Source organism: Chelonia mydas, chromosome 20, assembly GCF_015237465.2.
Source record: "Chelonia mydas isolate rCheMyd1 chromosome 20, rCheMyd1.pri.v2, whole genome shotgun sequence".
Classification (NCBI taxonomy): domain Eukaryota; kingdom Metazoa; phylum Chordata; order Testudines; family Cheloniidae; genus Chelonia; species Chelonia mydas.
In genome coordinates this window covers 2,552,265-2,568,066 of record NC_051260.2, presented here as the reverse complement: position 1 = coordinate 2,568,066, position 15,802 = coordinate 2,552,265, and the positions used below count along the sequence as shown (strand labels likewise).

General features: G+C 58.8%; 1 protein-coding gene across 4 annotated transcripts; it reads right to left on the bottom strand.

Moving 5' to 3' along the window:
* Positions 1-4,089: 4,089 nt before the first annotated feature.
* On the bottom strand, positions 4,090-15,730 carry COQ10A (coenzyme Q10A). Of its 4 annotated transcripts, none has more exons than XM_037883719.2 (5): positions 15,591-15,730; positions 5,967-6,119; positions 5,372-5,564; positions 5,129-5,230; positions 4,090-4,532 (listed from the first exon to the last, which is right to left on the bottom strand). In XM_037883719.2, the coding sequence occupies exons 2-5, from the start codon at positions 6,077-6,079 to the stop codon at positions 4,365-4,367; spliced, it is 576 nt and encodes a 191-aa protein (XP_037739647.1). In that variant the 5' UTR covers positions 6,080-6,119; positions 15,591-15,730; the 3' UTR covers positions 4,090-4,364. The 4 variants fall into 4 exon arrangements, with proteins under 4 accessions (XP_037739647.1, XP_043388523.1, XP_037739646.1 ...); XM_043532588.1 differs by lacking the exon at positions 15,591-15,730 and adding an exon at positions 12,319-12,472; XM_037883718.2 differs by lacking the exon at positions 15,591-15,730 and adding an exon at positions 12,065-12,334.
* Positions 15,731-15,802: the final 72 nt, after the last annotated feature.

The following is a 15,802-nucleotide window of genomic DNA, read 5'->3' as shown; positions in this document are numbered from 1 at the left end:
TTCCACAGCTGCTAAGCCCCTAAGGGGGTCCCCACAACTCCCCCGTTCCCTGCTTCCAGGGGTCATGACTCGTCCCAGGGTCCAAGCAAAGCCGCCTTTTCCACACACACACACCCCCCACCCCCCGTGAAGCTGTGCCGGGGCAGCTGTGCAGGCTGAACGAGGCTCCCCACGTGAAAGAGGCGCGTCTCGCCCAGCATGGGGCAGAACACGAGCAGCCGGTTCCAGCTCTCATTGGGCTGGGCCTGGGCCTGCTGCGCTGCCAGGGGCCGGTGCTTTCCCCAGTCCCTGCTCCATGCCCCGATGGGCACTGGGGGAACGATGCTCCCAGAAGGTGCCTACGGGGGCAAGGGTGAGCTGGGGCCAGGTGATGCCAGAAGAGCCAACCCCAGTGCCAGGGCGAGGTGTCAGCCCTGCAGCTGCTGCCATGGCCGGCATTTCAGAGGGCAGAGCCTGAGCGCTGGGGCAGGAAGGGCCCAGGAGCAGCCCCCACTCCCCGCATGCCTTGCCCCCCACCATCCCAGCTTGGAGGGAGGCACCATGCCCTTCACCCAAACCCAGCTCAGCAGCTGGCCTTTGGCTGGGATTTAACGCAGCCTGAGTTGCGGCATTAGGGCTGGGGGCGTGTGCATCAGGCGGGGGCTGAGCTGGGGGAATTGCACACAGCAGGGCTGTTGCATTTGTCCCGGCCCAAAATGTTTCCTGTCTGCCGGCTTGTCTCTGTCTCCCCTCATGGCTAAGGTGGGCCAAGGACCCCCCCGGCTGCGGCAGGCCCCGCACATGGGCTCAGCTTTCCCTGGCAGCAGGAGCCCCCGTGCCATGGCTCCGTCTCGTGGCAGACGGCCAGGATGCAACAGCAGAGGATCCATTGCTCATGTTGGTGCTGTCCCCATCGCGCTCGGACCCCAGTGGGGCTGGGGAGCAGCCTGCTGGCGCCAACGCAGAATGAGCCTGGGCGAGGTCGAGACCCCCTGTGCTGAGGGGGGAGGGGAGGAGTCCTGCCTGGAGATGGGGGCTGGGGAGACCCACACCACAGAAGGCACCACCCCAAGAGTTGGATTTGCCCCCAGGGCTGAGCCCTGCTGGTAGGTGTCGAGCGATGCAATCCAGCCCCCTCCTCACTCCCTGCTGGGGGGCTGCCCTGCCAGGCACGCTCCTTCCCCCAGCCTGCTTTGCTGCAGGCAGCCCTTAGGGAGCATCTCCAGCTGGTGAGGGCCTGGGCAGCTGCTGGAGAGTCTGGGACGTGGCCTGCTGTGCCCCACTGTGCAGTGGGTGCCCGGGGCCAGGGAGTGCTGGGCACAAGGGCAGATGAGGGGCAAAGCCAGGTGCAGCCATGCTGAGCAGACAGGGCCCGGCCAGCAGCGGGCCCACAGGGCGGGCTCCACTTACCCCCTGCCCGGAGTCCAGCCCAGGTGGCCCACAGGAGACAACCTCTCGGGTGCAGAACCCAGCCCCGGAGCCACCGCAGACACCCCAAAGGAGGCGGCGATCCCGCTTGCCAAATGCTTTTTATTGGCCTAAAAAACCCACTTCTCTGGGCAGAACATTTCTACAGTCTCTTGGATGGAGACCAAAGTCCCACACGCAGCACGCAGAGGGGGCGGCTGCGGCCCAGCCCCAGATGGAGGCTGGGGGGGGGGGGGCGTTTCCCCCTCACCCCTGCATCAGATTGATACACCCCCCATGTGCGTTTCTCTCGTGAGCCAGCTGAGGCCATGAGGGGCAGAGGGCAGCCTGGGGGTCAGGCTGATAAGGTAGCAGGGCAGAAGGCACGGCTCAGCTGCAGCCCTTGATCAACATCTCCTGGCCCCAGGGAGCGATTTGGAGACGGGGGAAGCGGGTGGGGGAGCCCAGCTGGAAGCAAAGGGTTAAGGGTGGGGCAGGGATTCAGGCAAGAGGCCTGGAGCAGATGAGACATTCGCATGTGGGCAGGCCCCAGGGCTGCTGCTGGCCCCCTCCGCCCATGCAGTCAGCCCCTCCGGGGGCCAGGGCCCCTCATGGGGCAGCACACACCCCAGGGCAGGTTGGCACCTGGAGGGGAGGAGGTGGTTCTGCTGCAATGGGTGCAGGGTCTCAGGGGGCAGAGGAGGAGGTTCCTGGCTCAGAGAGCGAGGGGCTGGCTACCCCCCAGTTCTGGAGACAGGCAGGTCCCCTCAGAGGCCATTCAAGCCCTCACTGTGGTAATGAATCCTGTGCCGAGGGCGTTCGGGCTGAACAAGAAGCGGGTCCCAACCGTCCCCTGGGCTCCTCCCCCTTCCATCACTGCCGTGACCCACCCGTTGCCACGCTCAGGGCATGGGCCCCGGTGCCAGCTCCCCCCAGAACCTGAGGGGGAAGCTCTGAAAGCACTCTGCGCCTGGCCCCTCGTGCGAGGCCAACGTGCAGCAGCCGGGATCCTTCCCCCACTCCGTGCACAGTTACTGCTGTGCCAGCCCAATGCGGCAGGACCCACGCAGGGCCCTGGGGCCAGTGATTCTGCCCTCCTCCCCCACCCGCGTGTGCAAAGCGTGTCTTGTATGTAACGCCGGCTCCTTTGCACAGCAGGGGGGCCGGGGCGCAGAGTCTGCGGCAAAGGAGGCCTCGCGGTGCTGGGCCTGGGGCGAGGGGAAGGAGCCAGGCTCTGCTCCCCACTAGCCGGCAGCTCCCATAGGGACAGAGGTGGCCGCATGAGCTGGCTGTGTCTTGGGCCACACTTTGAGGTAAGCTGCAGCTGCTTCTCAAGGTGACAGGGCCCTTTCTAGGCAGGATCCTCTCCCCGCCCCAGCACTCTGCACGCTCCGTGACCTTCCTCCACTGGCGGAGGACAATGGGGCTCTGTTCACTTACCTCCCGCACCAGCCACGGGGCACGCTCCCCAGACAGAGCTGCTGTGTGCCTGGGCGGGGGGGGGAGGGGGGAAACAGTGGTATTCTCACCCCCTCCCTGCCCTGTTCACCGCATGGCTGGGGCACAGCCAGAGGAGCAGTGCTGGCCAAGGACGGCTCCGCTGTGGGGCCGCAGCCCCTGGGAACTGGGGCCCTGCTCCCCCTGCCTAAAGCCTTCCACTGCCAGCCGGAGGGGAACCCCCCCTGCACACATCTCCAGCTCCTGATGATGCCCCATGGGCTTCTGGGAGCTTGGGAGGAGAGTGAGGAGGTGCCCCCCCCCACCCAGAAGCAGAAGGGGAGGCTCCGGCATCTGGGACTCTGCGTCAGTGGGTGGACACAAAATCAGCCTCTAGCCTTGCATTGCCAGGGCTTACCCAGGGCCGGGTGCCCAGTGGGCATCGCCTCTGCCCCCTATCCCACGAAGCCTCCAAGCTTGCTCCAGCCTGGGTCCCTCAGTCCTTATTTCCCGCCCGCGCGGCTCTCCCAAGGGAGATGGCGGCCAGGAGTCCGAGCAGCCACCGAGGCCTCCCTCTTGGGCAAGAGCTGGGGCAGCGCTATGGGGGCCAGGTGTAGCCGTGCCATCTCCCTACCCAGGGAGCGCTCCCGCCGTACAGGGCGAGCTCAGCGGGATCCCACCTGCCAGGCTTGTGGAGCAGCTGCCAGCTGACTCCCACGCTGCCCTTCTGGCACTTGTCCCTTGCCCTGCCCTGGCTGGATTGCCCATTCCCGCTCTCTGCCGGGGCGCCAACCAGGCCGCGTCCACGCCCCCGCCCCCTTCCGCAGGCCCCGGATAATGCAACACTTGCTCTCAGCACTCGCTTCCAGACCAAATGTAACTCCCCTCTTGCTCCCACTTTCCTAAGAGTTGGCACGCAGCTACTGTAATGTTTGCTCGACCCTTTGTCTGTGCTCAGCACCCCCTGGGATGGGGAGAAGTTTCTGATCCGTTTCACACACCCCACCCCGCAAAGGCACAGCTACCGACCGCAGGCAGGCGAGCCAAGACCCTGATCGTCCAGTCCACGTGCGCCGCGCCAGGGCCCCGCCCCTCTCCCCAAGGCCTGGGGGAAAGGCAGTCCGACCAAGGGGGGGCTGGCACAGGCAGCCCTGCTGGTTTGTGCTGCGAGGGCTGCGCAGAGGGAAGGACGAGGATTCCTGCAGATCAGCAAGGGGAAGGGATCGCTCTTCCCTGCTCGGAGGGATTTTAAACAAGACCCCCATCCCCAAAATAAAATAAATTTAAAATAAAGTTAGCTACAAAAATATGGAGCCCGGCGGGCAGGTGTGGTTCTTCTGTGCAAGATGGCAGGCCTGGGGGACGCTCCGGGGCAGCTAGACCCAGCCACTCTGGGTACGTCCCCATTCTCGGCACAGCAGATAAATTAGAGAGACCGTCAGGAGAGGTGAAATTAAATAAATAGTTAAAAAGGCGGCGGGAGGCGCTTGGACGCCCTGCCCACCACCTCGACAGAGTCTGCACGTGCGGCCCCGACCCCCTCACGTTTGGTGAACTTCGTGAAACATGAGCTCCCGGGGGATGCGCGTCTCCGGCCCGAAGTTCTTGGCCGCCCGCCGCTCGAAAGCGGCCACCATCTGCTTGACCACCTCGTCGAAGAAGACCGTGGCGAGCTGCGAGTGCAGCAGGGAGCGGAACTCGAAGGAGATCTGGGGAGGAGAGAGAGACGAGGGGCTGGCAGAGCAGGTCAGGCCAGGACAGAGCCCTCCCCTGAAACAAAGGGCTGGGGGACAGGGGCTGCCGGGCTGCCCATGTTCTGCAACACCCAGGGGGGAACCTGCCATCATCGGCAGCACGCAGCGAATAGTCGCCTCCACACAAACCCCGCGGCCCAGGTGGGGAAACTGAGGCCGAGAGGCTCACACAGCAAGTCACTGACAGAGCCAGGAGGAGAACCCAGGAGTCCTGACTCCCCGCTCCACCAGGCCCTGCCTCTCAGACAAATGTGCCCAAGTGGAACATTTGCTCTTGCTTCTCTCTCCCTCGAGACACAAAGAGCAATCGCTCGCTCGGTGGCTGACGGCAGCATTTCGCGCCCTGCTTACCTCCCGGCTCGGTCTCCTCCTGGAGGCTAATGACCTGGGGACAGGTGCTTCTAACCCGTCCATTACACAGCATGGGCTGGCCGGCAGCCACCTCTCTGGTCCATCCCCAGTGGATTCACTGTAGAGACGGCCCCGCATGGCGACGGGGCGGGGGATGTGGGAGGACCCCCTGGACGGGGCAGGCCGGGGGTGGGGCTTACCGAGAAATCCACCGTGCAGGTGCGGGGGTAGCCTGGGATGCCAGGGCTGAAGCGCCAGCTGGTCTCCAGATGGTTGAAGAGCCTCCCGTCAGTACAGATGGCCTGAGAAGGGACAGCAGGAGCGTCAGTCGAGGGGCTTTGCTACCAGAGCACTGGGAAGCCAGGCTCCCTGGGGGGCTGAGCGCCCCCAACCCCGCACACCCCTCACGCCGAGAATCCCTGGGCGCTCCCCGGCAGCCTCACCTTGACAAGGTGTGGGCGCACCAGGGTGACAATGGAGGTGTATCGCTCCAGGACGGGCGGGAAGCCCACTTCCAGCTGAGCCTTCACGTGGCCCGTGCGCTTGGAGACCACCACCGACTTCTTGCACCAGGGGACAAAGTGCTTGTAGTCATCCACGTTGGACACCACCTCGTACATTTCCTGCATGGAGTACCTGCCGGGGGGAGACGTCTGGGCTGACTCCGAGCTGCCATCCTGCAGGCACAGGGCAGCGCGGGGGCTCGGGGATGGGCTGGGGAACCATTTGCCTCTGCGGCACCGGTTGAAAGCCGGCTCAACTCCACTGCCCCCAGCAGCTGGTGCCATCCATGGCCCCCCCCACAATGTGAAATGAGTTTCATGGGTCTCAATCCGGTTCGCGGTGCACGCGTCACGTCACAGACAGGTCAAGGGTTGACTGAGGCCTGGAGACCAAACTCCCCTTTTGCCACCAGCGCTGGGCAAGCAGGTGAAGGACACAGCATGCTGGAGTGTGCAGGGCAAGCCCCTAGCACACTCATTCCAGCCCCGCCTCCACCCCATCCCCCTCTGGGGGAACACAGCCAGTGCCAATTACCCTATAATCCTCCGCTCCGAATACTCCTTCCTTTTGTTGGTGAAAGGACCCGTGAGATTGATGAACGTCCGGCTGTGCTGGGTCCAGTCCAGGCTGTTTAGTGCCCAAGGCATCCGGCTCAGCAGAATCCCACAGAGAGACACGGCCCTGCAACTGGAAACGGGTCGGGATTAGCAGAGACCGACCGGAGCTCGCTTGGCCAGGCAGAGGAAAGGAGTGAGGGCTACTCCCTTTGGAGAGGTCACCTGATGCTGAGACTAGCTAAGCCCAAGGCCACTAAACAATGAGTGCGGCTGAGGGAGACGAAGGAGACGAAACACCCTCCCCAGCCAGGGCAAGGGAATTCCCTCTCGCATGCCAATCCCATTCCCCTGGGGATCTATCGGCCCCTAAGCGCTGCACGGCCAAGCTGCATGCTGCGATCTTTTCACCGCTCCCATGCAGCCACCGCTGGGTTGGGACCTGGCAGCGGTTTAGCGACACAGCAACTCTGCCAACTAGTTTGTGGCAAGGAGCGACGCCGACTCCCGTATCACAGTGAAGATTCCGCCTGCTCCCACCAAGGGGCTGTTTAATGAGCTACTCCTGGGGGAATTATGCGCCACTGCTCATGCGCAGAATTTATGTCCCCCGCAGATTTCTTTGCTTCCCTGCAGAAAAATGACTTTCTGATGGGGAAGCAAAGGGAAGCCACAAAAACGGTCATGCGACCTGCCTCATCAGTATGTTTTGGGTGCCCAGGGCAGCCGGCAGAGAGGTAAATCACTGTGTGTGTGTGGGGGGGGGGGGGACCCAGCTGTGTGGCTCCTACCCTGCACCGGGCTCAGCTGCTAGTCCCAGCTGGGCTGGGGAGGATGGGACTTCCTCTGTCCACCATCCAGGGCCATGTCAGACCCACCCCCAGATTTCTCCCCCAGCTATAGGAAACGCTGCAAACTCCCCCCTCCCTCACCACACTTCCTGCACCCATCACTCTTGAGCTGCAGGGGGAGGGATCTCTGTACAGGGAACTGCTCCCGCATCTGTCCAACTCCTGTGTATCCAGACCCCCTCATACCCAGACCCTCTTGCCGAGCCTCACCCCCCTCACACCCAGAACCCCCCCCCCGACAACAAGCCCCACTCCCCCTGCACCTGGACCACCCCAACAAGCCACCCACACCTAGATCCCCACTGTACCAACCCCACTCCCTCAGCATGTGGACCCCACCACTGAGCCCCCCACACCCAGACCCCCCTGCCAAGCTCTATCCCCCCACAGCCAGACCCCCCCACCCCGAGCCCCAACCACCTTCACCTGGACCCTCCCGGCAGAGTTCCATTACCGTTGCACCCAGAGTCCCCCAACAAGCCCCTGTGCATCCAGATCCTCCCGCACTTGGATCCCCCAATGAGCCACATGCACCCAGATTGCCCCACACAGAACCTTCTCAGTCCACACCTGGATCCCCCCCACACTAAGCCCCTCCACACTTGGATCCTGCCTTGCTGAGCCTGCCTGCGCACACCTGGAGCACTTGGCATGGAGGAGCAGGGCCCTGGATGTTTCTGGGGCAGGCCCAGTCCTTGCGCTGTGTCAGGGTCGAGTGCAGCCTCACCGCTGAGTCTGTGTCTCGGGAGAGCTGCAGAGTGATCTCCCACCTCTGTGCAGCTAGTGGCCTGTGCTCCCCAATGCCATGCTGGAGCCTCCACATTTATTTGACAAATAAAATTTGCAGAATTTTGCAGAATTTTAAAATATTGTGGGCAGCATTGTTATTTTTTTGGTGCATAATTTTTAATTTTTTGGTGCAGAATGCCCTCAGGAGTAATGAGCACAAATGACCCAGACCTGAGCTTTGAAGTCTGATCATCTGACAGACTGCATTGGGCGGGAGCTCTGGGATCAGCACTGTCCCCGAGGGGAGAGCGTCCCCTGCTCCATCACTCACCCAGCTCCCTGCAGCACAGCACCGGAGCGGGATCAGCCCTGGCTCAGACGAGAGCTTGCTCCCACTAGCTCACTTGCCCTGCTCCCAGCCAGCAGTTCATGGCCTCAAACAAGCCCCCCATGGTAGGGCAGGGCGAGCGGCTGGCGGACAGGGCGAGCGGCTGGAGGGCAGGCCTGGCTCTCCTGCAGGCCTCTACGCTCAGACACAGTGGCAATTTACTTCATCTCCTGCTTGTGCTCGCTCAGATCTTTGTGGAGGCAGCTGGGGAGGGCTCCAAGGGCTCCCACCAGAGAGACCCTGACCTTCTCCTCCCTGCTGCAGATCACCTGCTGCTGAGTCAAGAGGCAGGCGGCCCCTCCCCTGTGCCCAGCCGGCCTTATGCAACAGCTGCCATTAACCTGCCCATCAAGAGGGCAGCTCAGAGCAGGAGGAGGAGGAGAGATTCATTCACAGGAACAGCACTCAGCTGAGCTGGCTGAAAGCCAGTAAGGAGTGGCAAGCCCTTGGAGCCTGGAACTAGATGGGACATGGGGGGCGGGTGCCACTGGGAAGGGCCCGCTATGAGGCACAGGGACCACGCTTGCCCATCTCCTTAGTCAGGGTGGCTGGTGAAACACAGGGCACCCTGCTGAGCTCTGCCCTCCTCCGCGTCAATATGGAGCGGCGGCGCTGCGAACACTGGCACCGATGTGGGGGCAGAGGGTATCTGGATTTCTTGAGAAGGAGGGTGGCAGGGGAAGCAACATGCCACCCTGGCAGGTTTCCTCTGCTCTCCCGCAGGCCCTGTAATATCACCCTTCTGGCACCAGTGACCCATCGCTGCGTAACCATACCCGCCGGCTATGCTGCCAAGCAGAGATTTCAGGAGGAGGAGCGGTAGCCAGCTTTCTAAACCCTGGCAGGATGTCACAAGGCCCAGAGGCTTGGTTTGCCCTGCCCTGTCTGGACGTTAGCAATGCCTGGCATTTTCTGAAAGAGCAGCGATTGGCCAAGATTTCCTCTTGGATCCACAGCCCTGGCTGCTGCTTCCCCAGCATGGCCGCCTTTCAGCAGTCTTCGGCCGCTCTGGTATCTTTGGATGAAAGGCGCTCTGGAAAAACTGGGTCATTGACAGTAACTGTGGGTTGGTTAGGACCTATTTATGCTGGGTTCTTTGGGTTCTTCTCCATGACCCTTGCAAGGCGGGTCAGTGTTATCTCCGATTGATAGATGGGGAAACTAAGGTACTGACTGAAAACAGGACTTATCTGCCAATGTCACGCAGCCTGTCAGAGGAATAGCTCACTACCCAGGTCATGCCTCTAATTCCCTTGTATCCCATTCGGAGTTTATCCTCTGGACCTCGCCCCCTGATGAAATTTCAGCTGGTGCTTTTGTTCCTTGATCCCCACAGCCTGGCACGCCAACCAGAGACAAGAGAATCACAAACACAGACGGGAAGCCAGCAACATGTGACCTCTCTCCCGCAAACAGTCCAGAGGCAGTGAACAGCCCTCGCACCCTTGCCATTGGAATGTTTGTGCACACCAGGAGCAGGCTTCCGGCTCGTTTCCTTGGCAGGCTGGGGATCAGACCCACCCTCAGCAGGGTCCCGCTTTGAGCTGCACTGGTGGCGTGGTTGGCCTCCCGCAACAGCCTGGACAGACAGTTGATTTCCCAAAACCCCCAAGTCAGCGTTGACGATCCAGAGTGAGACTGTGAACACTCCCCCTTCTTCCCCACTTGACACTGGTGCTGGAGCCAGCAACAGACCACTCAGTGCTTTACAAACACTCGCTGGTCGTCACTGCCCCTTCTGCGCAGGAGGTGGCTATACCCAGCTGGGGAGACTGAGGCACAGGGCGGCAATGCGACTCGCCCAGGACCAGGAATAGAACCCAGGAGTTCCTGACTCCCAGCCCACAGTTCAGACTGGTCGGGTTTTATCCCATTGGTTAAATGCCAACAAACAAAAAGTCCTGAAGTTCACAACCCCCCAGCAAGCTTCCGAATCGGCTGGAAGTGTGGCAATTGGACATTATAAAGACAATAGGAATGAGATTCAATCCTGCCTTCAGGAACTTCTTTCCAACACCCCGGCAGCTTCCACTCAGAACAATCAGGTCACATTCCATCGTCACTGGAAACTTTCCACTCAGGCTGTTCACTTGGATCTATAAATATATGTGTCCGAAAACGGGTCACTCACCCTCTTCCCCAGAGGCACCAGCAGAGGGGAAAGGTCTTTCTTTTCCAGTGTTCTAGGGCCACTCCAGGCTCAGATAGCCCGATGCCCCCTCTCCTTCCAGGGCAGAGGAAAGTGCAATGGACGTTGCTGGTGGTTTGGATTCGGTATCACATCTGAGATCTACATGAGCCTAGAGATCGCCTGGGCCCCCTCAGCCCTGCCTGAGTGGATGGACAGACTCTCCAGGGGACAGACTCCAAGCTCAGAGCCATATCTATGCCTGACACTGTGCAGCAGAGGACAAGAAGAATTCATGCAGCAAAGAGCACAGCCGTCAGCTATTTGTGCTTTGCCAGCCTTCCCATATTGTGTCTCAAAGCAAACACACTCAAAAATTGCCTGCAAGGTGCCACCTCCTGTTATTTATTCTGTGCAGATGCATAGGGGAGGGCTGCTGCCCCGAGGAACACGGCATCTCTTATACCCAACACGCCAGTGACGAGCAGCCGCCCTGGCTCCATTTCAAAGCTGTGCACAACGCCACTTAAACTCTCTCCACTCCAAGCTCTTGGAGCGTCCCCTGTGCTAACGGAGGGATCTGAACTTGAAAAGCACCTACACTTATACCCCAGCTCCCACCTGCCAAGAAGCAGGACTGCTCTGCCAGCCCCAGGCATTGCTGACGGACCAATGCACTGTAGCAACTTCCTGGCACGGCACCTCCCACCAGAGGTCATCGCTGGAGGAGGTGCACGCCCTCAAGACTTCCAGGCCTTTTGAAAGGGAGGACATTCATTTGCAAAGCCTGGGCAAGAGGTGACATTGAATTCAGACCATCAAGTCAAGTTAACATCACGTTTTCCGACTGAAGAGAGACTTTTACAAACTGCCATCTCTGGCAATCGCCCATTAACTAGCACCTGATCACAGGGCTGCAGCCATGCGATTAGAAACTTGCAAAGGAGGCCAGCTGCTGAATCTGGATCCTATTTCCTCTTCCTGCAAAGCAGGACACTCTCTGGAAGGCTCATTACAAGTTATCATAACATCTTCCATTGCTAAAAAAAAACAGCATCAACCTCCCCTACCCTGAAGGGTAAACCTAAAGGCCTGGTGCCATCCAGCAAACCCCAGGGGCTAGGGCTGGACCCATCCTTGCTTTAGTGATGCTAGATCCCATTTAGACCCAGCAAGTTTTACTAAGCCAGTGGTTGCCTGTGCGTGGTGCATGGTCCATAGATTACCCGCGGCCTATCAAGCCCTTGCAGCTAGTCTTCAGCCAGCTAAGGCGATTTACTGGGGTGTTGCCAAGGGTCTGCAGCCAGCTAGCTGCTCACATCTGGCTCTTTGGTTCCAGATGCTAAATTCCATTAAAAGAAGCGAAGTGTCCGGGAAGAATTCCCCTCGCGTCACTGCTTCCTACGGACAACCACTGAAGTTGCCGTAGAGACGCTGGGAGGGGAGCCGTCCACAAGACCATCTCTCTGGCAACAGGTGCCCCAGGGTGTGGGCCGGGTCCCCCGAACTTAAAACACCAGCTTCTCTATCCAACCCAGCCCAAGCCCCCCAGGACGTGAGCGGCCCTGGCCGGGTCCCCACTGCCTCTTCCAGCGCACCCAATGCAGCATAAAAGACCCCCTCTCTGGGTCCCTCCCCCCAGAAACCCCCACTCTGGGCTCCTCCCTCCAGAGACCCCCCTCTCCGCCCCCACGGCCCCTCCCTCCAGAAACCCCCTCTTAGGGCCCTGGCCCCCCTCTCCGCCCCCATGGCCCATCCCCCCAGAAACCCCCTCTTAGGGCCCTAGCCCCTCCCCCCAGAGACCCCCTCTCCACCCCCATGGCCCCTCCCCCAGAGACCCCCCTCTTAGGGCCCTGGCCCCCATGGCCCCTCCCACTCTGGGCCCCTCCCCACAGCCCCCCCTCTTCCCCCCTAGCCCCTCCCCCCAGAGGCTCCCTCCATGAACCCCCACTCTGGGCCCCTCCCCCCGGCGGCCCGCTCACCTGCCAGGCGGGGGCGCTCCCGGCCGCAGCCCCTGGCGCGCCCCCAGCCGCAGCAGCGCGCGCAGCCGCCTGGCCGCCATGGGGGAGGGGTCTGGGCTCCGCGCTCCGTCCGCCGCAGACACCGGCTCCGCCGCGCTGGACTCCCCCCTCCCCCACAACGTCACCGCGTCACTATAGAGCCCACCGCGTCACAGCCAGGGGGCGGGGCGAGACGGCACAGGGAGCTGGGCGGGAACCGGGAGGGCGGTGCGTACCGGTGCCGTGGTGCGTCATGGGGGTTGTAGTTTCCGGCTTTTTTACGGTCTGGGCGCTTGCGCTCTGCCGCCCGGGGCTTCATGGGAATTGTAGTCCCGCCGCCCTGAAGCGCCATTGGCGTTGTCGCGACGGCCCAGGTGCCTGATGGGAATTGTAGTCCAACTGGCAGGCAGGGCGGGTCCTGTGATCAAGGCAGCCAGCAGCCCGGGGCCAATAGGCTGATGGGCTGCAAAGTGACCTCATGCATCACGTCATAGCACGACACATTCACATCATCACCCCAGGATGCGTCACCCTGCCGCATCATCCCATGGCAACAGGGCCTCGTGGCCCCGCTGCGCCATGCCCCCACACGTCACCGCCCCGTGCCCTGCCGGGACACAGCAGCACATGCTCATACGTCGTCCTGACCTCACACCGTGACATCGTCGTGCTGCAACCCGACATCACGCCTCACTGCCCTAGGGCTCAGCTGTAGCTCACGAAAGCTCATGCTCAAATAAATTGGTTAGTCTCTAAGGTGCCACAAGTACTCCTTTTCTTTTCCCCAAAGTGAGTTTTGGACCCAGGGGCTTTCTTGCAGGATCCTAGAAATCACCCTAAAAAAGTGGCCCTGTCAAACTACTTATCCATGTTTGATCTTTCTTTGACTAAAATCATAGTAAAATACACTTACTGTTGGACTCTGGTTTTGCACCATGAATCTCAAAGTGTTTTACAGACTAATACTGAAATCAAAGTCTCAGAGCCCTCTTGAGAGGGTTCAAATTATGATGCCCATTTGATAGATGGGGAAATTGGGGCACAGAAAAGTTAAGTAACCTGCCCAAAGTAAGCCTGTGTCACCGCCATGAACAGAACCCAGGAGTCCTGATTCCTAAATCTATGCCTTAGCCACAAGCTTATGCAATATATCATGGGACTGATTGGCAGTTATTGTCTAAACAGTTCCAGCTGTCCCTCTATTTTCATCATCACAATGGTCCCTTTTGATCTTGGAATCTATGAATCATCTCCCTAATTCCATCTTCTTTTGGGGAAGCCAGTTACAAAAAACTCCTCAAATCCCAGCTCTCAGAGAATTGTGCTAGGAACCCCCCCAGTTTTGCTTCCTTGGCGGACAAGGTGAGAGGAGTAGAGGCTACCCCACAAAGCCTATACTGTACAAACGACTGGCAAAGGGTTGTGAGTAGTACACTGTAAAACACAAGTCCAGTGATCTTGTGCTGCCATGAAAGGTCTAGTTCCATTGCTTCCTCCTTCAGGTAAATATTTCACTGGCGAAAATGTCAACAGCTGCTCTTTATGGCTTTTCAGCTCTATGATTTCACCTTGATTTCACTGTTAGGTAACACTTGGCTAATTGCAGGTCCAAAGCCATGATAAAAATAGCCCTGCTACAGTATCAACAGCACAAACACAGTCTCCTGGCTCCTGCTCTGAACTCAGTTCAACCAGGGATCAAAAGTAGAGCCCGTAGTGAAGCTGCCACATTAGCCCCCAGCCTACGTCCCCTCCACACTCCATAGCAGTCAAGGTAAATATGTCTCTGGATGTTATTTCAAGACATGGAGGTAGCAATTTAAAGCGGTGCCCTGTTGTCCCTCCCAAACAGTGACAGACAGGAAAATTAAATATAAACACCTCGTAATTGCAGAAAACAATTATTCAGCTCATCTTGTTGCACCGATCATTTCTTTGTTTAAACAAGTCCTTTTCTTAAAGGGGCTCCCAAAAGTTGCCCCGACAAAAGCCAGATTAGCAGCTTCTTAAATCCATCCTGATCTTTAGCTGGCTGGTGGAGACTACAGATCCCAACATGCAGTGCTCCACATCAAGCTAAGCCTCATAGCCACAAGGCCCACTGGAACCTGTAGTGTCCCCAAGGTCAAGTGGTAAAGATTTGTGAGCCTCTTTGGGGGCCTTGGTTCTGGCGGGTTTCGGATGCACATGAGGTCGCTATCAGAGTCATCCAGAAATGCTTATGTGAGGTTCCATGCAGCACCCTTTTGTTATTATGATTCATTATTTGTTAAGCAAAGACAATGTGCTAGGAGCTGTATAAAATACAGGTCTCAAAATAATCCCTAGCCTGACGAGCCTACGATATAACAACCCAATCCTGAAAACATCTTCAGGGGCAATGCTTGCTTCCATGAGCAGACCCACTGAGTGCATAGGTGGAAGCATTTGCACCTGGGAGTGTGTGTTTGCAGGATCGGGACCTAAAAGACAGGCACAGAAATGAGAGCAGCCACTAACTGCATAGCCCAGAGGAGGGAATGGATTTTAGTTTTGTTTAACAGTTAATTTCTTGTGGGCATGATGGAAGCAATGGGATTTTAGGAGGCACCTGAATGAAGAGATCTGAGTTCTACACTACATAATCATAATGGTCCTTTCTGGCCCTGAAGTCTATGAGATTCACTTCACTGTGCGACCCTCTCTCTCTGTCTCAGCAGAGAGCCAAGTCCATGTAGAACACAGATCTCCTGATTCCCAGACCTGTGCGTTAGCCAGAAAGGAGCAACCTTCCCTCTCCGAGGCCTGGTCTACACTAGAAAATAGTACTGGCATAGCTATGTTGGTTAGGAGGATGAAAAAAATCACACCGCTAGCCGATATGCCTGTGCTGGCAAAAGCTCTAATGTGACACAGTTATAGCAGCAACAAAAAATATTCCATTTGGAGGACGGTTGGAAGAACTCTTCTGCCGGAATCAGCTGTATCTCCACCAGGGGGTGCCAGTATATCTGTATCAGCAAACGTTTTAAGTGTAGACAAGGCCTGAGAGGCAGCTTGGTCCAGAAGATCAGACACTGGGCTAGCGAGGGAGACCTGGATTCTGTTCCCGGCCATCCTAACTCCCTGCATGACCTTGTGCGAGATGTTTCATCTCTCCATTTCCCTTCTATCCTTTATCTGCCTTGTCCCGACTCGAACTCTTTGGAGCAGGGATTGTCTCTTACCCGGTGTTTGTCCAGTAACTAGCACAATGAGATCTCAGCTGGGGCTTCCGCGTCACAACAACAAAAGACTCTGAGACCACCCTTACAACAAACTGATTTGTTTAGTCTGAGCACTAGGTACAAGTTGGTGGATCCTTGGCTAATGGGTGTTTTAGAAGCACAAAGAAGTAATGTAACAACTCGATCAACTATTCATTCTTCTGATTATTTGATTTACAGTGGCCACGTGGGCCACAAAGCCATCAGTAAATGACGGTAGAGCCACACGGTTGCTATCATGGGTGGGCAGCGCAGTCCCTCACCTGATTCTCTTCCGCCGGCCCTTGGAGAACGTCGAGGCACCGAGCCCCGCCGAGGGGATCTAGCGGTTTGCTCACCCGTCTCAGCCCGGACCCGATGCCGGCGGGGTCGGTGGATGGAATCGGCCGGAGGGAAACTCCCGGGCCCAGGTGGGAAAGTGGCTCTCGCCTGCCCTGCCCCGAGCATGAGGGCGACGGCGAGGGCCCGCACCCCA